A 22522-nucleotide genomic window follows, 5' to 3' on the forward strand; every position below is an offset into this window, starting at 1 on the left:
CAATCCATCTGAGATTTAATGTGCACAGAGAGCAGGGGCAGTCCCATTTTAGATCTGGTAATGGTGTCAGGGTTTTTTCGCATCCAGCTTTCTAAGGGTCTCGTTTCCTTTTTGAATATTCCCTGATAATGCTGTGTGGTTCTCTCAAGGCCCATAGTATGACTGAGCTGATCCGCCAAGCATTCCCTTTACTTCCCAGTCCTGGCTGAGTAGCTGAGAGCTTAACATAAACCATGTAAACACAGCTGTAATCCCTATTTGGATTCTCCAAAAGGTAATCAATGTACGAACACTGGGAATGATTGATAATAACAGCATGCCTGGGATTGGTGTGTGTGTGTCACCTTAATAGCGGCCAGGTGCAGGGGTGTTTCTCCCTTGTGGTTCCTCTTCACTGCTCCTGGGCTCCTCGGAGACCGGTTTCCAGGCGATCTCCCCGAGGAGGCTGGGGAACACGTGCCATTGCCCCTCTGGTTATCTCCTCCTTTGGTTCTTCTGGTGTTGGGGGTATTCATTTGTATGGAGCTGGCAGAAAGGGAAGAGGGAGAGGTAGGCAGGGCTAGAGGGGGGACCCTCACCTCTGCTGGGCGTCTTCCCTGGCCGGGAGAGGCCTTTGGTCTCTTTGGGGTACTCTGCAAGGCGTTCGTCTCTTCTGCCTGGGACCTTTTGGGAGGACGCTTGGTCGAGGATTGGCCAGGCAGTGTAGTTGTTTCCTCATTGAGTTTGGAGTGATGATTAACAGGCAGCATATCCTGCTGAGAATGGGTGTGTGGGCTTGGATCATCCAGGTCCACAGAGAAGGGGAGTTTCTCTACTGGCTGACCCACCTTCAAGATACTTTTGCTGGGGCTGAGGAACACAGTGTCTCCCTGGGGCTCCACAGTGGCAGACGGGGGGGCGAGGCTTTGGAAGGACACTCTTTTACTAGACCTCTGCTCCAATTCCTCAACACTGACCTGCTCTCCTTCTCTACCATCTCCTTGTCCACCAAATCCCCACTGCTGGTTGATCGCCTCTAGCCTCTGTGTCTTGACCCTCTGGTCAGATTCTTTTCGTGTCGTTGGCTTTTGAAAACCCCCGGCTGCATGCTTTCTGATATTCCCACCACCGTTCGTCGCCGTCGTCTTCTTCTTCTTCTTCTTCTTGCCCCGGTCGGAGGCTTTTTGCAGAGAAGAGGTGCCAGAGTCTTGGGAGGAGGAGCTGAAGTTGAAGACTGACAGATCCTTCAAATTGCACTCAGCAGCTGTGTTGGTTGGTCTTGGGGCAGTTTTACCTCTAACCGTCTTATGCTCTGATAGTTGGGATACCTCTACAGGTCTCTCTACATGACAACGCACCTTGCGGCTCCGGGGACTGAACCAAATCTTGAAGCTCTTCTTGTGCTTTAGCACAGAGTTCTCTGACTGTACTGGTGATGAAATTAGAACGTCTGAAAATCAAAGCAAATGGCCTGGTTAGCAATTGTACGCATACTGAAAACGCACATCAAAACTATTCCCGACCTAAACCAACTTTGCCATTTGAAGTACATTTTGAAAATCCAACACACTGGCTGTGGTACAATGACATCAGTGCAAACAAAATTAAATTAAATGTGTCACTGCACAATTTGTATTCCAATAGTATCATTTCTGTTTAGTGTTCTACTCTGCATTAATACATAGAGGCTCCCTGACTCGTCACACACCGAGGCCCTTATCCCGAATTTGAGAACAACTTAATGTAGTGATTTTAATTTAATTTCTTCTCATTTAAAAGGCCATTTGTGACTCTTGAAACTAGCCATAGGGGCATAGGGCTGGGCGATATCAACAAAAACCAGTATTGCGATAAGTGGACTGAATAACCTCTAACAATATATATCGCAATAACTTTGTGTTAGAAAAGGCTGAGTGCAATTGTGCCATATTCCAATGCAGTTATGACATTCTGCTAACTAAATGAGTGTAACTAACATGAAGAAGTACCTCGATAACATTAAAGTGTTATGGAGGTAATTGGGTCCACTTATCGCGATACTGATTTCTGTTGATATCACCCAGCCCTATAGGGACACCACTTTCACAATGGTGGTCTGTATATAAATTATTTTTCCATTTGTATTTTCAAAACAATGTCAAAGGAAAACCTAAACTGCAGACACATCCAGCTGATTGGAAGGGATCTTACAAGGGTTATGTGAAAAAGTGAAGCATCACATGCAATGCTCCAGGAGACCGAAAATCCAAACTAAAAATACAGTTCAAAAAAGCAAAATACAGTAAAGACTGGCGAGTGGAAAAAATTGGATTGCGCAAAAGTCAAGACTACAAAAGCATGTGTAAACATCAATGTTTTAAAAATCCTGACTCTAACAGAGAATTAAGCATATTCTCAGTTGGCTTATTTCAGATGATCTATGGGAACCATGGCAACAGTCTGAAGTTCATGCAGTCAGGCAATTGTTGACTCGGTCAGGAGAAGGGTACATGTAGCTGCGTGTCAGCGTTACTCTCCTGCTGCCGCAGGCTGAACGTCAGCCATGTTTGTCCAAACTAATGTCTACAAGCTAAAACTCCCCAAGCATAATGACATTACAGTAATACTGTCATTAACAGAGACACTGATGGGAGATAGTGACATTCAGCACTTACTAATTACATATATAGGCCTACCTACTATGTTAAATATTACTGTTATATCCAACAGGGGAACTGAAGAAAAGGTTACTATACCAGGTAATTATATCATGTTCAGTTAGTCACAGTCCTCGGGAGGGCAAAAACAGAATGTACGTTAAATACCACGCTCTCTGTAAATATTTTGCCTAATTATCATGTTCAGTGACTAAGTCACTGGTGCAATATTGGATTATATAAACGCATTTTGATTCTAAACACCTGTCAACAAAGTTGATAGTCCATCTGAATTATTAATATAACGTACCAGAGTCCTCGGGGCCAGTGGGATTGAGCAGTGAGTCTAGGTTGGAGAAGAGTTCTGTGATGTTGCAAAGCTGTCTGTTGATTTGGATGTCCTTCACCCAAGCAGGACTGTGACAGACCACACAGCCTGCTCCAGCTTGAGGTCCAGCACATAGCCTAGTATAAAAGAATCACAAGCCATTGGTAAGGCTACATGACGGTAACAGAACACTAGGTGAAGGGCAATAATAAGACAAATCAGCAGGAGCATGCATGCGTAAATTACGTAATATGTTTATACCCACTCTTCACTCAGATAAATGTTACTTACCTGCAAAGCAAATGTTCACAAACTCCGAGGCACACGGGTTCGTTCATCAGTTTTGAGCTGTTTAGTGACAACATACATCAGTCACATTAAAATAACTGTGAGATCTTGCTATTATGAACAACATCAATAAGCAAGTGTAGTTCTCACACAAGCTGTACAAAACCAATGGAATAATGTGAAGTCCGCTTGTTTACCATTTCGAGCACAGCAGAAGTTTTCGAAAATCAGCGGCAGCCTCCTTAGTTTTTGTCCAGCTTGGTGTCTTGCAATTATTCGGATACATATTCGAAACGTCCTTTGCACTCTGTAATCACTTCCTATTCATACAAAGTTGTTTTTGCTCATTCGGAGTAGGATTAATAAGTTAAAATTTAAGAACGTATTTTGGTTTCTGCTACTCCCGCCAAAGCTTCATGGAGGAGGGGCATGTACGTGATGTAACTACGTAATTCTGACGCCAGTCCAACAGCGTTGTGGCGCCATCTACCCTTTGGGCAGCTACATGTGCAGGTGCTGGTCATATAATTAGAATATAATCAAAAAGTTGATTTGTTTCAGTAATTCCATTCAAAAAGTGAAACTTTTTATATATATATAGTCATTCATTGCACACAGACTGATATATTTCAAATGTTTATTTCTTTTAATTGTGATGATTATAACAGACAACTAATGAAAATCCCAAATTCAGTATCTCCGAAAATTAGAATATTACTTAAGACCAATACACATTTAATTTTTTTTAAATGTTGGCCAACTGAACAGTACAGCACTCAACTGTACAGCACTCAATACTTAGTTGGGGCTCCTTTTGCCTGAATTACTGCAGCAATGCGGCGTGGCATAGAATCTATCAGTCTGTGGCACTGCTCAGGTGTTATGAGAGCACAGGTTGCTCTGATAGTGGCCTTCAGCTCTTCTGCATTGTTGGGTCTGGCGTATCGCATCTTCCTCTTCACAAAACCCCATAGATTTTGTGAATGTCAGGCGAGTTTGATGGCCAATTAAGAACAGGGATACCATGGTCCTTAAACCAGGTACTGGTAGCTTTGGCACTGTGTGCAGGTGCCAAGTCCTGTCCTGCATCTCCATAAAGTTGGTCAGCAGCAGGAAGCATGAAGTGCTCTAAAACTTCCTGGTAGACGACTGCGTTGACCTTGGACCTCAGAAAACACAGTGGACCAACACCAGCAGATGACATGGCACCCCAAACCATCACTGACTGTGGGAACTTTACACTGGACTTCAAGCAACGTGGTTTCTGTGCCTCTCCTCTCTTCCTCCAGACGCTGGGACCTTGATTTCCAAAGGAAATGCACAATTTACTTTCATCAGAGAACATAACTTTGGAACACTCAGCAGCAGTCCAGTCCTTTTTGTCTTTAGCCCAGGCGAGACGCTTGACGCTGTGTCTTGTTCAAAGAGTGGCTTTGACACAAGGAATGCAACAGCTGAAACCCATGTCTTGCATACATCTGTGTGTGGTGGTTCTTGAAGCACTGACTCCAGCTGCAGTCCACTCTTTGTGAATCTCCCCCACATTTTTGAATGGGTTTTGTTTCACAATCCTCTCCAGGGTGCGGTTATCCCTATTGCTTGTACACTTTTTTCTACCACATCTTTTCCTTCCCTTCGCCTCTCTATTAATGTGCTTGGACACAGAGCTCTGTGAACAGCCAGCCTCTTTAGCAATGAACTTTTGTGTCTTGCCCTCCTTGTGCAAGGTGTCAATGGTCATCTTTTGGACAGCTGTCAAGGCAGTAGTCTTCCTCATGATTGTGTTGCCTACAGAACTAGACTGAGAGACAATTTAAAGACCTTTGCATGTGTTTTGTGTTAATTAGCTTATTAGAAGTGTCTTCAATATTGAACCTTTTCACAATATTCTAATTTTCTGAGATACTGAATTTGGGGTTTTCATTAGTTGTCAGTTATAATCATCAACATTTTAATTTAAATAAACACTTTAAATATATGAGTCTATATGGAATGAATGTATACACTATACAAGTTTCACTTTTTGAATGGAATTACTGAAATAAATAAACTTTTTGATGATATTCTAATTATATGACCAGCACCTGTACATGTAGTAATGGCCATCGAGGCTTCATTGCCGTTATTTTTGCAGCAGGATATTATGCTGGCAGCACTCTGCCAGCATGCTTGCAGATTTTTGTTATCACAATGAAAGCCATCATTGAAATGTATAAGGCAATATAGTTAAACATATTGTCTGTGAAAAAGAACAGACAAGAATAACATTGGAATTGTCATTAAACATAACATTTACAGACTAGATTGTTAACTGTATTGCCTTATATATTTAAATGACAGCTTTTATTTTGAAAAGATAAATCTGAGTTAGCGCTGCTTGCATAATATCCTGCTGCTAGAAGAACGGTAATGAAGCCTCAAATGGCCATCACTAAGTACATGTGTACCATGTACATGTACATGTACATATACTGCAGTGAGAAAGGTGTCTTTTCTCCATTCACATGAAAGAGCCGACTCTTTTGGCTCCCGAACTGCTCTTCATTTTAAATGCATAAAAAATAACCCCAAAACAATGTAAAAGAAAAAAGTACACTTGTTTGTGTAAAATGTGTATTCAAACAGGATATATTTTACCTGTCTCAATAGATCGTCTGTTTTTCTTCAATTAACGTTACCCTGGAACGTAAAATCTTTCAATTTCTACCTTATTTGCAATTTTAAAAAAATCGCTTAAAAAATAAATAAGTTAATGTGCCATTGAACGGTTCTCTTGTCCAATTCGTGTTCATATACTGATTCAATTCCCAATGTTCACCAAAAAGAGCCATTCAACAAGAATAGTGCATTCATAGACGACCCGATGACTTCAATTCAGTGGCCAGACCAACAACTGTTTCACATGCTCATAGAAAAACAGATCAAGCAGCAGGCATAATCAGATAACAAAATTATTTTCACTTTAGTTTTGGCCCATTTAAAATCTGTTAAACTTTTTCCCAGTTCATTATTGTTTCTTCACAGTTTTTTTCAGTCTTTGATATTTTGATAAGTTTGATATTTTTTAGTCAGTTTTAATGTCATGATTCTGTGATTCTGTACATTAGTGGTTTGCTCTAGCAGATTTGATCAGGTCCTAACATAGGATTAATGGGATCAGTGCTGGGTTACTGCTGAGCCGTGATTTGATCAAACAGAAGTTAGGGCTTCCAGGTTGACTCAGGCCCTTATTGCCTTTGAAATGTGTGGTGGAATTTCATATTCAGGTTGTGCACGCAATGAGAGAGCTTACCCCATACATGATTTAGCTCTTCCCTCCTCCAGGGAAATAGGTTTATGGACATATTAATAAAGTTTCAGCTACTAAGCCTTTGGTTTGAATCTACATTTTGCATTTAGATTTGTGAAAATCAACAACTAAGGATGGATTTTTCCGTCTGCTGGGTCTGCTTTACAAGGTTTCCGGGTGTCTTGTGATATTAACTGGGACCGCTGCAAACACTCTGAGCTTGAGGAAGTATAGGGGAGCTGCATCCATTCCAGCCAAAACCAAAGTATAGGGCAACCTTTCGTGCTGCAGCTTATGCAGAACATTATGCAGTATATCGCAATAAATTATTTTAATCCTTCGACAGCACCAGATGAAAGGCAATTTCAATTACACTAGGAAATGGCCTGATGATGTTGCCAGTGGGAAAGTTGTTACCACCCCGCAAAGAAGGTACGTCTCAAACCTATTGGATTGGTTCTGCAGTTAATGGCTTTTTTCATTCTCTTTCTGTGTCTGCCTTGCAATGAATCCTACACTTCCCCTGTCGATTCAGAGAAATGTTAGAACTGGCTTGAAAGTCCGTTTCTGTGTCAGTGCAAAGAAATGGTATCTGCCATTTCAATGCATTGAAGTAGGTGGGACTTTCAACTTTAATGGTCGATCCTTATGAATATCCAGTTAATGTCAAACCAGGTAATCAGGAAAGATTTACTTGGAAGTCTCACCCACTTGTCTACTTTCAAATGTCAGTTGCCTTCAAAAATCCAAACCCATGTCCGTAATGGGAAATAACCTTTTCTAAGTGCCACACAATATCTCAGACACCACTGGCCTGATTTGGAAAGAAACCTGCCTGAAAGATGCATATTGTAATTTAATTCTGCCATTTAGAATAATAACACACATTGGACCAAGAGAGGCACTGCATTATTTGTGTTTTCTTGTTATTTGTCCAAATATATTACAGATGAAGGTAGCTAGCAACAGTCTTTAATTATATTGAGATGGAATTACAGCAATAAAATACTGTGGATAAGGTCTGATGGAAAATATTTCTAAGGCACTCTCTGAAGTAACAAATACTTTTCTATGCTATAATGAGTATACCATACAGCAACAGATTAATTTAAAAAGTTGCTTTAGTAAGGATTAGTTATTTTCCTTAAGGGACAATTTAATGGGAGATGTGCACAGATCTTGTTTTTACCTACCTAATAACATGGTTATTTTGATTTTGTCAACATATTGTAAGTTTCAGAATCCCAATGCTGTATGCTTGTAATTGCATTCTTACATCATCACTATACGCAACAGTTCAAATGTTTGGGGTCACTTAGAAATGTCCTTGTTTTCGAAAGAAAACCCTTTTTTCTGTCCATTAAAATAATATAGAATTGATAAAAAATATCTACAGTGCAGATATTGTTAATACTGTAAATTAGTTTTTTTTGCTTTTCCAAGTTCGGCACTTTAAAAGTTTGTCACTTTAAAAGGTTAATTGATCATTACAAAAGCATTTTGCAATAATGTTAGCACAGCTGGAAACTGAGCATCAGCAATTGTGGGTTGGACTATAGGCTCAAAATAGCCAGAAACGAAGAACTTTCTTCTGAAACTTGTCAGTCTATTCTTGTTTGGAGAAATTAAGGCTATTCCATGCGAGAAATTGACAAGAAACTGAAGATCTACGTGCACTACTCCCTTCACAGGACATCTCTAACCAGAATTCAAAGAGGAGTGGGAGGCCCCGGTGCACAACTGAGCAAGAGGACAAATTCATTAGAGTGTCTAGTTTGAGAAAGACTCCTCACAGGTTCTTAACTGGCAGCTTCATTAAATAGTACTCACAAAACACCAATCTCAACCTCAACAGTGATGAGGCAACTTCAGGAAGCTGGCTACCTATGCAGAGTTACAAAAAGAAAGCCATATCTCAAACTGGCCAATAAAAAGAAAAGATTAAGATGGGCAAAAAAACACAGGCACTGGAGAGAGGAAGACTGGAAAAATAGTTATGGACATCTAAGTTTGAGGTTTTTGGATTACAAAGAACATTCATGAGATCCAGATCAAATGAAAAGATGCTGGGCAAGTGCTTGACGCCATCTGTCAAGCATGGTGATGGTGGTGGTGAAGTGGGAGGCTTGTAAAGGGTTAAATTGATCTTGAAGAAGGAAGGCTGTCACTCCATTTTGCAATGCCATGCCATACCCTTTGGATGACACTTGATTGGAGCCAATTACGTCCTACAAGAGGCATAGATCCAAACTATGCAAGAATTATTGAGGGAAGAAGCAGTCAGCTGGTATTGTCTATAATTTCAGTGGCACATGCACCTTGTAAATTAAATTTGCCTCTTTGCACATTTAGATTATTTTTTAACACACGTCTACCTCGGGGACCTTATTGCTGCTATCTTTGCATCCTGGTTACTCATGCTACTCTACTATACTCCTTTATTTGCCTCATTTGCTGTACTGTACTTGTACTGTTCAATGACAGTGAAGTAGAATCTAATCTAATCTAATAATGGTGTGGCCAGCAGTCACCGGATCTCAAACCTACTGACCTGCTGTGGGAGCAGCTTGAACGTATGGTACGTAGGAAGTGCCCATCAAGCCAGTCCACCTTATGGAAGGTGCTTCAGGAAGCATGGGGGGAAATCTCTTTGGATTACCTCAACAAATTAACAACTAGAATTAGTCTGCAAGGCTGTCATTTCTGCAAATTGAGGATTCTTAAAAGTTTGAAGGACACAATTATTATTTCAATTAAAAATAATTAGTTCTAACCTTGTCAATGACTATATTTCTTATTAATTTTGCTACATTTCCTATTCAAATTAATTTCCTGTAATGTATGTTTTCATGGAAAACAAGGATATTTCTACGTGACCCCGCACTTTTGAACGGTAATGTATGTCTAATGACTGTCTGTGTTTATTTGATAAAAACAACTTAATAGATTCCCTGAGCCTATTTTGCCCTTAAAATGCATTATCATATAGGCTTTAGTAAAGAAAATTTAAGATATTTACATATACAGCCCTGATTGGTTGAAATGATGGTCTAGCACACCCTCTAACTCATCTGAACTGCCATTGGTATGATCAGGCTATCTTTGTAACATTATGCAGTTGGCCAGAAGTAAATCCCACCAAATATTGAGATTCCAACCTCATATTGTGTGTGTTTGACAATGGGCCTCAACAAGAAATAAGAGTTTAACCAATGGAATGCAGAGTGTGGGAAGAATGTTTATCTCTCCTGTTGCTAAAGTGCAGTGCCTTCACCACAGTAGTTCGAATTTAGATAAACATTACAATTTTTTTTATCTTAGGTGTAATTTTCATTTTGTTTGTGACAAGTAAACAGATAATTGCACTTTTGTTCATTGGTCATGGTCAACAGTTGAGGATCAATGTAACATTTTAGAATGTTTAACATCTCTATGAGTGCCATTTACTGATGAAACAACATGAGGAAAAGCCTGTTCAGTATAACAGTCCAAAGTGACTTCATAAGTTATCCTTCACAAGATTATACAGGTAATTTGACAATCTGAGGAAAGCAGCAATCCAAAGCAAAATAAAATTATTAAAGGTTCATTTCCATATATTGTTATTAAAATATAGAGTTCTTTAAATTTGTTCAGTCCAGCTCAAATGTTTTTCTTCTTTCAATGTGTGTTCAAACAGACAGACATGTAGACAAGATGGCCGCAAAAGCTAAGTGTCTGAGGCTCCAATGGATTCAAGGCTAATGCTATCTGCTTCAGAACCTTCTTCGCTGTGGATTGGGATGATCTCCATGCCACCCTTTCCCATGGCAAAGTTGATGAAGACCTGCAGAGAAATGCATTCTTGGTTAGCCTGTTTCTACATACTGAAAATGTCTATTATCTTTGATTAGAAAAGTGGTGCTGTGGATCCTGGAGGCTGATCAGTGCTCTATTGTCATTCACAAACACACGTTTAGTATAGTACCGCAGGGCTTCATTTTAAACTAAACTCAAAATATAATTTTTAGTTTTGATATGTGATCTAAACAGAAATGACAGGTTGTTTCTGACAGCCCTTAGCCATGGGATATTAGTGAAACACTATCATTGAAGATTTACTAACTCAACCAAGATAACCCAGAAGTGGCCATTACCAAAGGGTGGATATTGAATCTGTGTTAACAGTACCTAAAATAGGAATTGGGCAGAGCCAACCATACTAGTGACACCCTATTGGACAATATGGAACTTCCTGTTTTGAAACACCTTTTCTGCAATGTGTCATGCTGAAGAACAGTTCTTAGCCGTGGCAAATATAAAAAATGTCCATATGCCATAATCCCTGCTGAAGTATACGGCTCTGCTCAAAAGAAGGGCACAGCACTGGGATTATGGTGCCTTTACTGTTTGTACTAGGTTTTAACAGTCTGAAGTAACTTCATAAGTTATCCTTCATAAGTGATTTGACAAACAGAGAAAACTAACAATCCAAAACGAGATAAAACAAAGTTAATACATGTTAGTTTCCATATTGTAAATCATAACGTACTAGGTTCAAACCCTATGCCATTAACTAGGAGTGGGTTTCTTTTAGCACTATAATTTCTGGAGTGTGAAAACATAATGGCCTTTTAAATCTGTCAGGTCTCTTTCACAAGACTTCTTTTTCTTTCTTTCTCACACACCCTATACCTGTCTCTTCCTTCCTTCCCATCCCCTCGCTTACCTCATCCAGGGTTGTCTGGCTGACAGAGAAGTGCTTGATCTGCAGAGGCACCTTGTTGGATTCCAGCTGGTCAAAGATGTCTGCCACACCACCAGGTGCCACAGGCACATGATACTCAACCATGGACGAATGCTGGTCCTGGTAGAACGAGAGGTTAATCACCAATTAATCAGGTGCCATATATTATCCTAGACATGGACATTTATATGGGTGTATTATACTGATGTCCTCTGATGATGAATACAGCTCTTTTCATTCATTAAGTCCCCCTGCCCAGATTGTCCCGGGTATATCACCTTGAGGTATGTGCTGGGAAAGTGATGCTGCATGAAATTGGTGATAACCTCCACATCACAGGAAGACACTGCCAGGTACATTTTCACTGTGAATCCGCTGCCAAACCTGAGACATACATTAGCACAAAGGAGTGTTTACAAATTAATCCGAATCAATGTTAATATCCCTTGGAAGGAGGGACATCTGGCTCCAGTTTGCATATCGGTTAGCCTGGTCCTAGATATGTATGTGTTGTCACTGTGCAGTGGTGCTACTGCACAAACAGATGTAGGAAAGAAGCTAGCTCACGGTACAGAAAACAAATGTCAGACTGGTCAGAGAACAGTAGGTTTTATCTAGGGGCTTGTTGTCTTGACAGCTCCTATCACGGCCATTTTCTAACATTAAGCATATGAGTTGTTAAGGCTGCACAAACATATCTGGGAACAGGCCAGGCAAAATGTACAGGGAACAAAAGATGAGTCAGTTAACAATAGGAATAGTTGTGTCCCAGATCTTTTTTGGCCGTTGTCATGCCATCATTAGAGTTGGCAAGGCAGCACAAATAAACCTCCACCTAGCCCAGCATAGCATCTGGTACAGGAAACAACAGATTAGTGAGTGAAAAATAGTACAGCAGCAGAGGACCAGAGGTGACTATAGCTGAGAATGGAAAGGAGGGGATGGAAAGGGGGCACAAAAAGCCACTGACCTGTTCTTGATGTGCTGCAGGGAGCCCAGACACCTGAACTGACCCTTTACCATAATGGCCAGACGTGTACACAGAGCCTCACACTCCTCCATACTGCAACACATAAACAGTAGAGGTTATATCGGGAACCAGTATTATTATCTAGCAGAAAGTACAGCATAATGCAAAGACACACATTAAACACACACACAAAGCTTCTTTGCTGGTGCTTTGAGATTCATTTAGCAAAGAAAAGCACTATAGGAGCGGGCTATATTATTATTAGTACACATTAGTTTAATTTAGTACACAAGAAAGCACAAGCATAAATGACATCAGTGAGGATGAGACAATCAGGTTTTACTTGTAATGGGAAATTCATTTTCACTAGAAAGTAATTGGGTTTGCTATAATTCTTCTGAATTATTTTTGTGGACACTTTTCATTTAAATAGCAGTGAAGCCGAAGATGTAATTATGGTTGTGACTATTGTCGGAAGAAATGAAGCTTAATGTTAAATTAATTTAAATCTCCCAAGCTGAATTTGAGAGTTCTGAGATGTCCAAATTGGTTGTTGTGCTACATAGTGCTGGAGTTAGCTAATACCATTCAGATAAAAGGCCAAGCTATGAGAAAATGAAGATAATGTAGTTATGCAAGGTTTGACCTTGACAATAACATATAATGACCACTCATTGAATCATTTAGGCAATATCCTTTGCTGATTTTGCAAGTTAGCTTGCCAACTGTATAAAGTGTGACAGTAGTTAGCTAACGTTAGTTATAAACCAATGATGCTGTACATCATCTAAATAAATCTAAACAGATTAAACTGAAAATGTTTGTTTCTTAAAAATGATTTAATACATGTAACAATGCACTGTTTATACTCAAATGGCTTGCCTGCTATTCAGTTCATAATGTTTCGTAATGAAAACAAATGTAAACTTGTCCATTACATCCCCAAAAGTTCCAATGTAGCGATTAGTGCTACATTGGAACTTTTCCGTAAGACACAATTCAGAAGGTGATGTGTAAGTCCAGACAGATTAAGCTGAAGCCTACTGCTTCATTTGATTTCTCACAACTTTATAATTAACTAATACGTGTCTGGAAAAAAGATCGCTATAGGCCTAATGTGAATTTGTATTGCTCTAGTGTCACCATCATTATTTTAAATATATATAATTCCTCAGTTATTTGTGCATTATTGATTTAGAAAGAGGGGAAGATTAAGGAATGTTTTGCTGAAAGAGCAATGGGTGCACTGGAGGCAGCAGCTTAGAAATATATTTTTAAGTTATGTGCGGAATTGTATGTTAAAAATAAATTTACCCGAGATAAGGCAGGAACACACAAGCATCTCAAATAAGCATGATGGTCTTGTAATTATAAAAGCAAAACTAATAAACAAATACACACAAAGCTTAAATGTGTAGCGGAATGGGATAACAGCTTTTTGTAAGGTGAGAAAAAATACCTTCCATAAAGGTAAACATAATCGCACAGTGGTTCTTAAAGTATTCAACTACTTTGGACTTCTCCCAATTTTACATGAAATCAAAATTGATTCAATTAGGATTCTTCACGAAAACTAAATATTTGTTAGAGGCACCTTCAGCAGCAGTTACGGCTGTGAGTCTATGGATTAGTCACTACCTGCTTTGCAAACCTGGACACAGCAATTTATCCCCATTTGTCTTTTGCAAAAAAGCTCAAGCTCCATCAGTTTGGATGGGGACCTTCAGTGAACAGCAATTCTCAAGTCTTTCTGCATTTTCTTAATTGGACTGAGGTCTCTCCAGGACATTGACCCTTTTGTTTTTAAGACACTCCAGTGTGGCTTTGGCTGCAAGATTGGGGTCATTGTCCTGCTGGAAGATGAATCTTTTTTTTAGACTTATGCAGGTTTTCTTCTAAGATATCTCACTACTGTGCTGCATTCATTTCGTCTTTCAGGCTGTGACGCAAATAAGCATCCCCAGAGCTTGATTCCACCACCATGCTTCACTGTAGCGATGGTGTTCAGCATGATGTCTGTTGGGTTAGGGTTCGGGTTAGGATTTTTGGCTACTTTTGCCAAAAAGCTTTATTTTAGCCTCATCAGATCCACTCGGTCTCATAGTCTTCTACATGCCTTCTGGCGAACTCTAGTCGAGATTTGATCTGAGTTGTTTTCTTTCTGACACTCATAAAACCCATAAAATCCACTTTTGTGAAACACCTGGACTATTGTTGCAGTTTCCCCCAGCTGTGGAAAACTGTAACTCCTTTAGATTTGCAACTCACTGGACTCTCTTACTAGTGCCCCTTTTCATCTGGATGCTCTGTTTTTGAGAGTTCACAGTTTCAAATGGGAAGAGGGGAGTGACCTTTCAAATTAATATTAAATTGCTTCAATCTAATATAGTTTGTATATTAAATTGCTTCAATTTGGCCAATCAGTTGTGCTTTTTATTTGCCAGATCTTTCTGGTAAGACACGACATTCACCCAAGTTAAGGAAAAATCATGCCCAGTGGTCTAACACTGCATTATACATTGATAAGGATGGAGTATGATTCATCATCCCTTTCTTCATTTCATTTTCTAGGACAACTTGAAAGCAAACACTAGCTGTAGTTCTCACAAAGAACACACTTGCTTACTAACATATACTTCCAATTAGTATATTCTGAGCTAGTATGTTGTCTTACATTATCTGAGTTCTGAGAAAGTATCTGCTGCTGCCATAGTAACATACATGAGAATGCTGTTAATCAACCGTTAGACTTTTATGTCTGTTGTGGATAATGGAGATATCATCTATATGGAAACAGCAACTTCTTCACAAACTGTTACATGTTGTTTTCCACTAACCTTCAATTTATGGGGACATTTTTATGGGGACAAATGTGGGGACAGTTTTAGGACTGTTGTATCATTTTGTACTGTATGGTATCAAAATAGGCATCTCTGAGTGTAGGACGAGGGAAGCCCTCTCATTTGTTAATTTACCAGGCACTCCAGCAAAAACTTTCAGCATATCTCAAATCAGATATCAAAGTTAAAACAATGAATTATAGCACAAAAAAACTATATTGGTTAGAGCAAGGATTTCTTCTGTACTAGGTGCTGTATAACTGCCTTAACAATTTTTGGTCCTCACAAATGGAATAAGCTGCAAAATGAGCTCAGGCCTGAATGCCTTGTGTCTTTGATTGAATTTAGAGAACTCCAAAGTTTCAAAAGTCTGTGATTGTGTTTGGCTGCTTTTTTCTTTTAAGTGTTACTATATATGGAGGACAAAAAATTAAATAATTCAATACATAATTAAATATACTATTTTAAGTGGCACATTATATTGTTGTCTATCTGGGTACATCTGTTCAAACTGTGTCAATAAAGTTAGGATACATAACGGGATACATAATGGGATTAGACAGTGTGGTGGTAACCACCTGAATGTCTTTTGCTCAGGCGTTAGCACTACATGTTGGTGTAGCGAATATCAAGCAAACAAAAATACTGAATGTAACATATGTATTGTCATTTTCCACTACACGCAACACTGATTTGCTTACTTTGCGAGTCACACTGCCAAAACAGGTGCGCTACGTTGCTGAAACAAGCGTGATACACTATCTGTTCAGTAAGTAACAACCCTGCAAAACTGAACCAAAGTGTGGGCTATAAAAACGTCTGCTCTCCTAGCGTTCGTTTCTTAATGAACATTATCATTGTATTCTTTGGAATTGGGTCAAGACCCGTGCTCATGCCGCGGAAGCCCAGGCAGTGACGACCTGGGGGGTATTCCATCAAAGCCGCCAATGAAATACACAATGTTCCTCAATGAGTTTCCAGAATTCTTGTCTAACCTTGTAGTCATGGCAGATAGTATTCAAATTTTTGGCGATTTCAATATTCAAATGGAAAAGTCCAATGATCCTCTTCAAAAAGCCTTTGAAGCCGTAATTGACTCAATGGGTTTCATCCAACATGTCCAGGTCCAACACATTGCCACAATCACACCTTAGATTTAGTCCTGTCTCGAGAAATAGATATTGTAGATCTTTACAAGAAATCCACTTGCTCCGCAAACAATGAGTTTCAAAAGCCGAACTATAAATTCTCGGACTACAAATAAATTCCTTGATATTCTTACAAGTTCGCTCATTAATGACAGAGTAAATAAATCTGTAAACGATCAAATCGAGGATCTAAACTCAATACAGCGAAATACATTAGACACAGCACCACTAAAAACAAAAGAAATACGCAACCAGAAACTCGCTCCCTGGTACACAGACAATACTAGAGCATTTAAGCAAGCCTCCAAAAATTGGAGCGAAAATGGCGCTCCACCAAGTTGGAAGTATTTAGACTAGCCTGGATAGACAGTACACTACAATACCAAAAATCTCTCACGTCTGCTCGATCAGCTTATTTCTCCTACCTGATTGAGGTGAACAAAAACAATCCAAAATGTCTCTTTGATTCAGTTGCAAAGTTAACAAAAAAGCAAAGCTTAGTAAGTGAAGTGGGTCTTAACTTTAGCTGTAATTAATACATTAACTACTTTGATCAAAAGATCATCACCATTAGAAAACAAATAACTGACTCCTCCTTAAATAGTTATTGTCCTCAAAATCTCAGTTGTCCTAAAAATGTCCTGAACCTCCCTGATCAGGTGTCAATGGGGACACTTGAATTTTTTGATACCGTATCGCTCAACACATTTACTAAATTTGTAATGAGTTCTAAACCCACAAACTCTCAGCTAGACCCAATACCAACAAAATTACTTAAGGAGCTATTTCCTGTGCTAGGTCAGCCAATGCTGAACATAATAAATTGCTCCCTTTCCTCCGGATGTGTACCAAACTCACAAAAGCCTCTTCTAAAAAAAATCGAATCTGGATCCCGACATATTAAACAATTATAGGCCAATATCGAACCTCCCGTTCCTCTCAAAAATCTTAGAAAAATGTGTTTCCCAACAACTGAATGCCTTCCTAACGACAAATAACATTTATGAAATACTCCAGTCCGGTTTCAGATCCCATCATAGTACTGAGACTGCACTCGTGAAGGTAACAAATGACCTTCTAATGGCCTCAGACAAAGGTTCCGCATCCGTCCTGTTGCTTTTGACACTATTGATCACTCCCTTCTCTTAGAGAGACTGGAAACCCATATTGGGCTACGTGGACATGTTCTAGCCTGGCTTAAACCTTATTTATCTGAAAGATATCAAGAATTGCTTATTATCATCTTCGAAACTGCAAAAATTAGAAACTTTCTATCAAAAACTGATGCAGAAAAATTCATCCATGCTTTCGTTACTTCTAGACTAGATTACTGCAATGCTCTTCTCTCTGGTTATCCAGACAAATTAATAAATAAACTTCAATTAGTGCTGCACATGGCTGCTAGAATCCTAACTAGAACAAAAAAATCTGAACACATTACTCCTGTCCTAGCATCCTTACACTGGCTGCCTGTTAGGGTTAGGGCTGATTTTAAGGTTTTACTCTTAACCTATAAATCATTACATGGACTTGCTCCTACTTACCTTGCTGAAATGATCCAGCCATACATACCTACACATAACCTACGATCGCAAGATGCAGGCCTTTTAATTGTACCAAGAATTTCTAAACAAACAGCTGGAGGCAGGGCCTTTTCTCATAGAGCTCCACTACTGTGGAATGATCTGCCAATTAAGGTTAGAAATGCAAACTCAGTGCAAACTTTCAAGTGTCTACTAAAAACTAATCTCTACAGCACGTAGAGCAAGAACCTGGCATTTTAACAGGGGTGTGTATACTTTTTAAATCCACTGTACGTACTGTACTTGTAGTATGCAATTTGAGATTCAGCCATAGTTTAGGCCTATGCACATTAACAATTGGCTTTTGAAGGCAGTGAAAGTGGTAAGATGTGATTTTCTTAACTTGTTTATTTTTATTGATATGTTCTTTGGAACTCAATTAAACACGTCAAATCATGCTTGGTCACAATTACAGAAAAAAGTCTGAATTTATGTTTCCGAACATGGACAGGACAAAAGTGATGCGAGTGAGAAAATTCTCTGAACGTTTTTTGTGGATTCTGTTTCCGCCTGTTGGACATTCCTTGAAACACAGCTAAATTAAGCTTGACAGTTAGCCTGCGAGGGAGCAGGCTAGTTCAGATGTATAAGTTACCTTAGTTACTGAGAAGGGACTCCTATAAGCCACAGCAATGGAAAGGAACTCTCACTTAAATTAGCCAGACTTATCGAAATAAGCCTGGATTTTCCATTATCTACCTTGATGGAATACACCCCTGCATTTTCATTTGTCTGAGCATTTCTATTGCCATAAACTAGGAAATGTACATAATAATAACTTGATAAATAGCTATAACTCAACCAAACCATTAATGCTGTTTGAACGCCCACAAACAAGCAACTGTTGGTGAACCAAGTGTCTAGAATATCAGCGACTAAAGTAACAAAATAACAGCATACCTTTTTCTGGTTTCTTATTAACGAAGACATCCATGGGAATACAGTAACAGGCTTTTATCAGGTAGATCATTAAAGAACACAACTGTTAAAGGAAACATGCCCGTTCAGCGACCGCTACAATAATTTAGAAGACGTCTGTCGACAGCATAATAAATAAATAAACATTGATCCTAGAGATCCGAATATCGATACAATATTGTTAAATTGAATTGGGATTTTACATTAAATCGTTGTATTGGCACAGCACTAGTATACAAACAACCTGTTCCAAACCTCTCTGCACGTAATGTTTCGAGCAAAAATGATGTAAGATGTATGTATGTAATAGTAAAGTCAGAAGTATGTAAACGATTTCAAATGGAAACTTTCTTCTCAAGCCCCAATAAATAGCCGTAGTGTTAGTCCTAGCAGTACTGTCCATAATTTTACAGACACATAAGATGCTGTACCATAAAAGTGTTACAGACATGCTGTAGTATCATTAAACAACTAACTGTATTTTAAAGAATTTAGAGAGAGATTTACCTGTGAGATGTAAGAACCACAGCACACTTCCCCTTGACTTCCTCTGAAATGATCTTCCACAGGTGACGTTTTGAGCGGGGGTCCATACCTGAGCTAGGCTCATCCTGATGAGAGAGGAGCAGAGAGTTCAGTTCAAGGTACAATTCTCTAAAATACAGAGGCATGACCTTTGTAGAGGTCACAGTCATCTGACTGGTAAGATATGGGTTTGTGTGTGTGCGTGTCTGTGTGGGTCCTCCTCACCAGAAGCAGTATGTGTGGGTGTCCTATGAGTGCCAGGGCAGTCGAGAGCTTCCTACGGGTTCCACAGCTGTAACTGTCTGTGATTGTATGTCTGTGGTACCCCAGCTCCAGCTTCTTCAGCAAGTAACTCACCACCTGAGAGAGAGAAAAATATATAATATTATATTAAGTATATACTGTACACACTAGTGCTGTCAAATGATTAAAATAATAAAATGCAGTTAATTTATGGTGACCAGACGTCTCGGTTTGCCCCGGATTGTCTCGGTTTCAGGCTAGGTGTCCCAGGTCCCGACAAATATCTTTAGAAATCTGTAAAATGTCCTGGTTTTTGACATTCACTACCAAATTGTCCTGGTTTTCACCACAATTAAAATAATAATAATTATTGTAATAATACTGTAATGTTTCCACATATGAGTCGGAGCCAAACAACGAACTGCGTAGAACTGCTTAGCAAAGCAACAATTCTTATCAAAGCTCAAAGGAGCAGAAAAACACACAGGACAGTGAAAACAGTAACAAACAGGGCCACCTTCCCTGCTCCACCAACCACAGACACGATGACCAACATGGGTGCATAAGCGCACTAAGGGTCCCAGTTTAGGGGTTTGAAAATGTGGTCCCCCTAAATTAATCACATAATCTTCTATAAATAATTGCGATTAATCTTAATTATGCTAAAGACATATTGTTTTGTTGTAAACTATGGCCAGTGCTTGACTTGGAATTAAGTAAGTGCAGAAGCTTTCTTTTTCCAAGTCAATCCATAGGATCAGGTTGTCACAGCCCTTAATGTTAGGCGCCCAACTTACCAGAATAATTGGCAGCATCTATCGGTAGCTCATGTAAATCTAAACAGTTTAATATTCTAATAGTTTGCTGGTGTCTGATCGCATAGTTCTATCATCTCCTAACATTGTGCTCTTTATAAAGGCACAAAGTACAATAACTACTATGTTAGGCTATAGAATAAAACACATATCAGCCCATATTATTTGGAGAGCTGCTGAGTCGACTGGCATTTAATTCAACACTGAATCACACCTAAGCTTTTCAAGGTATTATCCTTACATTTCTAGGCTGAAATGTGGTTAAAATTAAGCTATTGAATGCTAGGCAAAGGCATAGCCCACTTGAATAGGCAAAGCAAATTGGTTGTCAAGGTGGCAAGAGATGTTTATCTACAAACATTAATGAGGGGATCTGTAATTATTGGAGAGCATGGAAGTTGTTTGTTTATTCCACTATTAGAGTATATTTTGTTGGAAATGCGACTGGAATTGACATTAATGCCTCGCGTAGGTTAGCAAAAACATTAAATTATGATCACTTACAATGCTATAAGCAAAGTGTTAATACAGAGGTGCAAACTCATCAGGCGTGAAAAAGGCCTTCTCGTTCAGTGGGTTTTTGGAGAGAGACGGGACTCAAGGAAAGATTCCAATTTCCGATAAATTGGAACAGCGCATCCATTGTACTAACAGATGTGTAGCCTATGTGTTGTTAGGCAGGATTCATTTACCAGTGCCAACTTATACATGATTCACAACATGAATGCCAACTTTCCAATGCTGTATTGAAAAAACGCACACTTGAAGTAGCAATGCTCTAAACTTTTTTATATGAATTCTATACAAGGCATCTTCATACCTGTTTTCCTACACTTAAGTGCCTGAAAAGCTATACCTAGCTATAAACAGTTAATACAAAAGTTAACATTTGGTTTGTTGATGAAGAGGAAACAATATCAAACACCTATTTTTAGATAAGATTTAATTGTCAAAAATAAGATGTTATTGTTTTCAGATGGCCTTCATCAATAGCCTTTATTTTTTACCTTTATTGATGGTGGCAAAACCATGTTAAGAGAAACAGGCTCTTTGAAGCATTCTAAATGAACCCAGGGGAGCACTACAGAGGATTGAGGCTATATAGCAAACAACCGATCCTTGTGAATTAGCTGAGATTATAACAAGTGGTGTCAGGGTCATTAGAGCCATAACATGTCATCCTCTGTCATTCAATTATTCTCTCCCTCTCTACATGTCAATGTGAATTAGCGAAGACTGTTGTTGTGGCCATTAAAGCCATTTTTGTTACCACCATGATGGGAACTGAAAATGTTAAGGATAACAGTAATGGCCAGAGCCCATGAAGGCTCTGGTGTAATAGTAATTTTGGCCAGTTATCTGCATCATTTCTGTGTCTGTTTGGCTGTTTGTATCAATTGTTGACATCATTGAGGTTGTCAGAGCCTATCAGTGTACTGGGGCTAATGTGCCCAGAATGGAGAGGGGGTTGGTTAAGAGAGATCTGGGTCATCATCCTGATGTTCTTTTTGAACAAATATGATTAAATGCATGTAACATACATGCCATTTTTGGAGCATATCCTATGCAGATAAAGAAATCCACCATCAAAATCTCATTATCTTTAACAGTTCTACTGGCAGACTTCATCACCATCACAGTGAGGGGAAGCCCATCAGAACCCACCACTCTCTATAATAATAAAAAATGCAGAGATGTATTAGCTTTCTGGTTGATGAATTAGATGGAGCAGTGACTGTGGTTAACTGTCAGATATAATCCTCTCATCGTAGCAACATCTAACAACTAAGAAGGAAATCCATCTGAATCCATTGACACGTGGACTAGAGTCTGCCTTAATTGGAAAACAGAGATAAGCAAACATAGCTCTATCTAAACTACGCTGGACCGTTCACCGACCCTGTGTACTGTAGCTTCTAAAGCTTAATTAGGTTTCTCACCCTTACTCATGGTGAATGTTCCGGAAAGTGCAGATGTTGTATCCTAATGTATGCCTAACTTAAGCAGGAATATAATTCTGCAGCAAAAGGAAAATTAATACATTAATTTGAATTATAAAGAATAGCCATATATGTAGGGGTTGATACGTTTTTCAGCATTTGTTTTCTTGCAAATCCAATCTTAAATGGTAGTGGAAAACACAAACTTTGGAAGAATTTTGTAGGCCATGTTTAGGAATAATGTCAACCAGGTGACACAAGCAACCGTCTAGTCTACTAGGTCACAATGAAGTG

At 39.1% G+C, this 22522-nt stretch overlaps 2 protein-coding genes across 6 annotated transcripts in view; both read right to left on the minus strand.

Moving 5' to 3' along the window:
- The window catches only part of bard1 (BRCA1 associated RING domain 1), a 28315-nt gene extending 24626 nt beyond the window's left edge, over positions 1-3689 (minus strand). Inside the window, exons 1-4 of the mRNA XM_010879781.4 lie at positions 3429-3689; positions 3235-3291; positions 2926-3080; positions 345-1429 (exon numbers count right to left, since the gene is read on the minus strand). Coding sequence (XP_010878083.2) covers positions 345-1429; positions 2926-3080; positions 3235-3291; positions 3429-3517 — 1386 coding nt within the window. The 5' untranslated portion in view covers positions 3518-3689. The remainder of the gene's footprint in view (positions 1-344; positions 1430-2925; positions 3081-3234; positions 3292-3428) is intronic.
- Positions 3690-9738: 6049 nt separating this feature from the next.
- The window catches only part of abca12 (ATP-binding cassette, sub-family A (ABC1), member 12), a 93884-nt gene continuing 81100 nt past the window's right edge, over positions 9739-22522 (minus strand). For all 5 annotated transcript variants that reach the window (XM_029125891.2, XM_034286790.1, XM_034286791.1 and 2 more), the window contains 6 exons: positions 19456-19590; positions 19213-19316; positions 12217-12309; positions 11525-11630; positions 11229-11366; positions 9739-10346 (listed from right to left, as the gene is read on the minus strand). In XM_029125891.2, coding sequence (XP_028981724.2) covers positions 10230-10346; positions 11229-11366; positions 11525-11630; positions 12217-12309; positions 19213-19316; positions 19456-19590 — 693 coding nt within the window. In that variant the 3' untranslated portion in view covers positions 9739-10229. The remainder of the gene's footprint in view (positions 10347-11228; positions 11367-11524; positions 11631-12216; positions 12310-19212; positions 19317-19455; positions 19591-22522) is intronic.

The sequence above is a fragment of the Esox lucius genome, chromosome 16 (assembly GCF_011004845.1).
Source record: "Esox lucius isolate fEsoLuc1 chromosome 16, fEsoLuc1.pri, whole genome shotgun sequence".
Lineage (NCBI taxonomy): Eukaryota > Metazoa > Chordata > Actinopteri > Esociformes > Esocidae > Esox > Esox lucius.